The 7,522-nt window shown below is 43.9% G+C and overlaps 1 protein-coding gene across 1 annotated transcript; it reads right to left on the reverse strand.

Moving 5' to 3' along the window:
- Positions 1–419: 419 nt before the first annotated feature.
- On the reverse strand, positions 420–2,096 carry LOC125513425 (WD repeat-containing protein LWD1-like). Its single transcript, XM_048678545.1, has one exon. It carries the CDS (start codon positions 2,002–2,004, stop codon positions 757–759), a length of 1,248 nt encoding a protein of 415 aa, XP_048534502.1. The 5' UTR covers positions 2,005–2,096; the 3' UTR covers positions 420–756.
- Positions 2,097–7,522: the final 5,426 nt, after the last annotated feature.

The following is a 7,522-nucleotide window of genomic DNA, read 5'->3' on the forward strand; positions in this document are numbered from 1 at the left end:
ACTCATTTCTTTCTTGTCTAGCCGAAAGATATAATTCTCATATTCACACAAAGAAACAACTAAAGAAAACTTACGAGAGCTCAAATACTAGAGGTAAACTGAAATAAAGCCAAAGTGGAAACTGTATATTTGCCTTCCTTGGAAAACAATGGCTTTTCCATTTCTCTGCTGCGTCAAATCAACATAAGCCATTTCTTATCAACCACATATAAGTCACCTACACCAGCAATAGGAACCCAAAAACAAAGGATAAACCACCAGCTAATATTCTACCAACTAACTAAACAATGAGTAATGGGATGCAAACGGAACAAAATGGCAAGAGTTCAACCAAATGAACAATTAAAACAAGTTTGTTCCTACTTGCCCTAAATACAAAAATGATACAGCAGAAAAGATATTAAGGGACTGAAACAACATAAGCACACACAGAAATTTGTGACAATTGCAGCAATAAGCAAGTTAACAGCAGTACTAGAGTCGAGCAATTTAAATAACAGCAATTTAGTTCAGTATCACCAACACTAATCCTATAAGTCTAATTACTCTTAATAACTCAGTTCATTGTCAATTCCAGCTTCTACCTAGTGAACCATCATTTCTATCAGCAACTCAGCACACATATCAGCTGTCTGCAACATACATCACTAAAGCAAAAGCAAAATTACCGTCCTCCCATTGCCTGAACTCTCATCATCCATGATGGGCTTCTTTGCCTCTTTCTGCCCCACCATTGATAAAGCTAGAATGAAGAAATCAGACCCTGAGAATCTGCAGTTTATTGGCGAATACAATGGCAACCCAGTCAGGCTGGGTAGCTGACCACTGCAGCTGCTCCACCTCCGCCCCTGCAGTGTAAGCCAATATAGGGTCAAGACCACCCTCTGCTGCTGCAGCTGCAGCAGCATTGCCATTTCCATTTCCATTGCCTCCGCTATTGTTCCCCGTGCCCATGGAGGAGAGGTCCCATATCAGTGCTTGCGAGTCATCCCCAGCTGTGCAAATGTGGCAAGAAGAGTGAGGCGCCCATGCGATTGCATTCACAGGAGCATGATGGCGGTGGAGTTCAACGACAGGCAGTGTTGGGTAGCGAATGTCAAGCACGACCACCTTGGGGCTATCCATGATGATTGTTGCCATATACCTTGGGTCCTGCTTGTTCCACCCCAGCCTAACCAGTGGTGTCGGCAACACAGCCCCACCATCCGTAGCAGCAGAATTGGAGCCGCCGCCAGAACTACTCTCATAGATGATTGTGGAATGTTCCTTATCCCGAAGATCAAACACGCGGACCGAGCCATCCGCAGAAACAGATGCAAAGACACCAGCGCCACCCCAGGCTATGTCATAGACCTCTTTGTCATGGGCTATGAGCTGGGTGTCGACTACCTCACGTTCAACGTCCCAGATGGTGCAAGTGGTATCGATGGATGATGTTCCGATGCGGCGTGGGTCGGCGTCGTTCCAGTCAAAGGAGGTGAGCGGGCCGCAGAAGTCGCTGTTGCGGTTGCCGTTGAGCTCGCAGCACAGCTTGACGCCCGGCTGCTGACCAGCGGGGGCCCCCACGCCGTTGCAGCGGACGGAGCCATTGTTGGAGTCGGCAGCGCCCGGGGCAGCGGCGTCGTCGTCCGTGATGCGCCATATGCGAAGGAGGTCTGCAGAGGTGGCAAGCAGATCGGGGCGGAGGCCTTGGGGGTCCGGGACGAACATGGACTTGGTGGGAGGGAAAGGGTGGTCGAAGGAGAGCACGGGGGCGATGTCACCTGTGGACTCGTCGAGCTGGACCACCTCCACGCGATTGACGAGCTGCTCGAGAAGACTTGCGATGGCGAGTCGGTACTTCTTGTCCCGCCGCACGCTCCAGTTCATACCGTAGATGTGCCAACCGGCCTCGTAGGTATAGATCTCCGACCGCTTCGCCTCACCCCCGCCGCGGCTCCCGCCGTTGCCCTGGTCCTGATCCGCCCACCCATCGGCATCCCCGGCTGCGCCGCCGCCGCCCATGTCGCCGCTGCAGCTCTCAAGGGAACGGATGAGATGGGGAACGGATGATGATTCGGGTACAGGGAAAGGGAAGAGTGGTATGAGGTGAGGATGTTCTGTGTAGCAAACGTGGGCTGGCACGCCCGTCTTGGGCTAAACGGACCGGCACCCGCCTCCCATGACACGCTTGCTACACAGGCCGTGCCATGCGGGCCCACATGCCACACACCTGATTCAAAAAAAAAACGTGCCACGCATCCTGGCCCAGGCCTATACATCTTTTTTTTTTGATAAATTTTCATTCAAATCACGAATCAGTACAAAGTAGTTGACCCTTACAAGCACTCTGAAACGCAAACACAAAAAACCATGAACACCTAGAGTACCCTAAGACAACCATAACACAAGAAGATCTCCGGAGCCCTGTGTCATCATCCCTAAATCTTGAGAGAAGACCCCTGCAGCAGACGGATCTGCAACCAATCGCAAACAGGTCATCATCTTCGACCACGGTACAATTGCCGCCACGCTGCTTCCTCCTTTCTTGACACCAGCACTGAGAGGGCATGGACATCAATCCAACACACCTGCAACAGTCGCCACCATCTTTGGCTTTGAGTACCGCGAAAAGTGTCCCTTCCGAAAGGAAGAGAACTCGAGTCATCCGACCGGTCCAGCACCGCGACCGGGCCATCCGCCCGGACAAAGCAGGATCTCCCACCAGCATCAGCGCAGAGGAAGGAGAAGAACAGCAGCAGCAAATTATACCAACAAGGAAGAAGAAAGGTCTTTGTCTCCCTGCCTCCATCGCCCATCTGAGGATCCAAGCAGCCAGTGCCGATGGACCTCCAACCACCATAGCATGCGACCTCGACGAGATCCGGGGATCCCCAAACACCGCTGGCTCCTAGACGAAGGCAAAAGCCTTGCCTAACCGCGAACGGAGCCCGGAGAAACTTATTCCGACGCGACACCACCGCAACGGCCTCGGCAGCGTCTCCCTCAACCCTAACCCTACCACACACCCACCTAGCGAACAGACCCGAGGTTCCCCCTCCCTCCCGCCGCCGGAGCGGCCGATGGAGAGAGAGGGAACTAGCGGCGTCACCGGCGGCACGCAAGGGATCCCTCTTCGCCTCCTTGATCGCCTAAATCCTACTTTTCACGCGTGTTTTGGATTTACAGGAATTAAAAAACCAAGTTTCTCAATATTTCCAGCCGAGGCACGACGCCCCGATGTTTGAATTTCATTCCCATTTCTTGCATGGGACCTAGAAATTCACCCAAGGACACACTTGTGATTTTTCAACCAACTTTGGTGCACTGGAGCATGTGCTTGTAGTTCAAATTTGAATTATGCACATTAAATGCCCAGAAATTAAATTAATGTATAAAAAGTCCAAACGAATCCGGAATAATTCCAAAATTTAGCACGATACTTCTATTTGGTCTAATCTACCTGTGTAAAAAAATTAAGGCGGAAGAAAGCAATGTATGTCGTTTCACACACGGAGGTGACACGTTCCCTCTCAGAACCACAAGCCTTCTTGAGAGAAGCTCCGGTTTGCAAGAAGCTTATACCAAAGCTTGTCCCTATTGGGCCAAATTTTACCACAACATGTTGGTGCCATGTCATGACACCATGCCAAGTTTCATGATTTTCAGGCGTGTTTTGGATTTACAGGAATTAAAAACCAAGTTTCTCAATCTTTCTGGCCGAGCAACGACGCCCAGATGTTTGAATTTCATTCTCATTTCTTGCATGGGACCTAGAAATTCACCCAAGGACACACATGTGATTTTTCAACCAACTTTGGTGCACTAGAGCATGTGCTTGTAGTTCAAATTTGAATTATGCACATTAAATGCCCAGAAATTCAATTAATGTATAAAAAAGGCCAAACGAACCCCGAATAATTTCAAAATTTAGCACGATACTTCTGTTTGGTCTAATCTATCCGTGTAAAAAAATTAAGGCAGGAGAAGACAATGTACGTCATTTTGCACACAGAGGTGACACGTTCCCTCCCGGAACCACGAGCCTTCTTGAGAGAAGCTTCGGTTTGCAAGAAGCTTATATCAAAGCTTGTCCTAATTCAGCCAAAAAAATTACCACAGCATGTTGGTGCCATGCCATGACACCATGTCAAGTTTCATGATTTTCAGGCGTGTTTTGGATTTACAGGATTAAAAAACCAAGTTTCTCAATTTTTCCGGCCGAGCAACAATGCCCAGATGTTTGAATTTCATTCGCATTTCTTGCATGGGACCTAGAAATTCACCCAAGGACACACATGTGATTTTCAACCAACTTTAGTGCACTGGAGCATGTGCTTGTAGTTCAAATTTGAATTATGCACATTAAATTCCTAGAAATTCAATTAATGTATAAAAAAGGCCAAACAAACCCAGAATAATTCCAAAATTTAGCACGATACTTATATTTGGTCTAATCTGCCTGTGTAAAAAATTAAGGCGGGAGAAGGCAATGTTTGTCGTTTCGCACATGGAGGTGACATGTTCCCTCTCGGAACCACGAGCCTTCTTCATAGAAGCTCCGGTTTGCAAGAAGCTTATACCAAAGCTTGTCCCAATTCGGCCAAAAAATATTACCACAACATGTTGGTGCCATGTCATGACACCATGTCAAGTTTCATGATTTTTAGGCGTGTTTTGGATTTACAGGAATTAAAAAAACAAGTTTCTCAATCTTTCCGGCCAAGCAACGACGCCCAGATATTTGAATTTCATTCGCATTTCTTGCATGGGACCTAGAAATTCACCCAAGGACACACATGTGATTTTCAACCAACTTTGGTGCACTGGAGCATGTGCTTGTAGTTCAAATTTGAATTATGCACATTAAGTTCCCAGAAATTCAATTAATGTATAAAAAAGGCCAAACGAACCCGAAATAATTCCAAATTTTAGCACGATATTTATATTTGGTCTAATCTGCCTGTGTAAAAAAATTAAGGCGGGAGAAGGCAGTGTATGTCGTTTCGCACATGGAGGTGACACGTTCCCTCTCGGAACCACGATCCTTCTTGAGATAAGCTTCGGTTTGCAAGAAGCTTGTACCAAAGCTTGTTCCAATTCGGCCAAAAAATTTACCACAGCATGTTGGTGCTATGTCATGACACCATGCCAAGTTTCATGATTTTCAGCCGTGTTTTGAATTTACATGAATTAAAAAAACCAAGTTTCTCAATCTTTCCGTTCGAGCCACGTCGCCCAGATGTTCGAATTTTATTCCCATTTCTTGTATGGGACCTAGCCAAATCATCAATCTTGAGTAATTTTACTTCAACCATAGCATTGAAAACTTTTTGCGAATTAATAAATTCTTTAATATTGTTCTCAAGATCAGAGGGTATTTTATTATAATTTCCATATGAATTGTTGTAGGAATTACCTTAATTATTAGAGGAATTACTAGGAAACGGCCTAGGCTTGAAATTACCTCTATATGCGTTATTACCAAAATTGTTCCTACCAACAAAATTCACATCCATATATTCATTATTATTGTCAATAAAAGTAGACAAAGGCATATCATTAGGATCAATAGTTACAATTTTACTAGCAACCAATTTCATAAGTTCATCCATCTTCCCACTCAAAGTATTAATTTCTTCAATCGCATACACTTTTTTTACTAGTGGAAGATCTTTCGGTATGCCATTGAGAATAATTAGCCATAATGTTATTTAGGAATTTAGTAGCTTCTCCCAAAGTAGTTTCCATAAAGTACCTCCTGAGGCGGAATCTAAAATATTTCTAGATGCAAAATTCAATCCGGCATACATTTTTTGTATGATCATCCATAAACTTAAACCATGAGTAGGGCAATTTCTTATCATCAATTTCATCCTCTCCCAAGATTGTGTAACATGTTCATGATCAAGTTGCTTAAAATTCATAATATCGTTCCTAAGGGAGATGATCTTAGAGGGAGGAAAGTACTTGGAAAATAAAAGCATCTTTACACTTATTTCATGAATCAATACTATTTTTAGGCAAAGATGAAAACCAAGTTTTAGCGCGATCTTGTAGTGAGGACGAAACTAGCTTCAATCTAACAATATCATTATCCACATCTTTCTTCTTTTGCATATCACACAACTCAACGAAAGTATTTAGATGGGATGTGGCATCTTCACTACGAAGGCCGGAAAATTGATCTTTCATAACAAGATTGAGCAAACCAGCATTAATTTCATAAGATTCCGCACTAGTGGCGGGAGAAATCGGAGCACTAATAAAATCATTATTATTAGTATTGGAAAAGTCATGCAACTTGGTATTTTCTTGAGACATTGTGACAAAGCAAGCAACCTAACACACGAGCAACCAAAAAGCTAACGAAAATACGAACGAAAGAAGGGCTAATAAAAAGGAAAATATTTTTGTGTTTTTCTAAAAACGTTTTAGAAGTGGGGGAGAGGGAAACAGGAGGCAAATGGCAAATAATGTAATGCAAGAGATGAGAGTTTATGGTGGGTACTTGGTGGGATTGATGTAGATCTCCCCGACAACGGCGCCAAAAATTCTTCCTGCTACTTCTTCAGCTTGCGTTGATTTTTCCCTTGGAGAGGAAAGGGTGATGCAGCAAAGTAGAGATAAGTATTTCCCTTAGCTAAGAACCAAGGTATCAATCCAGTAGGAGATACACGCAAGTCTCCAATCTATGCACCTTCACAAACAATCAAATACTTGCACCCAACGTGATAAAAGGGTTGTCGATCCCTTCACGGTCACTTGCAATGATGAGATCTAATAGAGATAGATATAAAAGATTACTAAAATGTAAAAGAAAATAAAAGTAAATAAATTGCAGCAAGGTTTTTGGTTTATAGATCTGAAAATATATGATGGAAAATAGACCCGGGGGCCATAGGTTTCATTAGAGGCTTCTCTCTTGAAGGAAAATAATACGGTGGGTGAACAAATTACTATCGAGCAATTGATAGAAAAGCGCAAAGTTATGACGATATCCAAGGCAATGATTATGAATATAGGCATCATGTCTGTGTCAAGTAGGTCGAATCCTTCCTGCATCTACTACTATTACTCCACACATCGACCGCTATCCAACATGCATCTAGAGTATTAAGCTCATAAGAACGGTGTAACGCCTTAAGTAAGATGACATGATGTAGAGGGATAAACTCAAACAATATGATGAAAACCCCATCTTTTTATCCTTGATGGCAACAATACAATATGTGCCCTGCTACCCCTACTTTGTCACTGGGTGAGGACACCGCAAGATTAAACCCAAAACTAAGCACCTCTCGCATTGCAAGAAAAACCAATCTAGTTGTCCAAACCAAACCGATAATTCGAAGAGAAATACAAAGATATCAAATGATGCATATAAGAATTCAGAGAAGACTCAAATAATATTCATAGATAATCTGATCATAAATCCACAATTCATCGAATCTCGACAAAGACACCGCAAAAGAATATTACATCGGATAGAACTCCAAGAAGATCGAAGAGAACATTGTATTGAAGATCAAAGAGAGATAAG

Source organism: Triticum urartu, chromosome 6, assembly GCF_003073215.2.
Source record: "Triticum urartu cultivar G1812 chromosome 6, Tu2.1, whole genome shotgun sequence".
Classification (NCBI taxonomy): Eukaryota; Viridiplantae; Streptophyta; class Magnoliopsida; order Poales; family Poaceae; genus Triticum; species Triticum urartu.

Coding starts and splice junctions, on each gene's coding strand:
- LOC125513425 (XM_048678545.1), bottom strand. CDS start 2,004: ATGGGCGGCGGCGGCGCAGCCGGGGATGCCGATGGGTGGGCGGATCAG.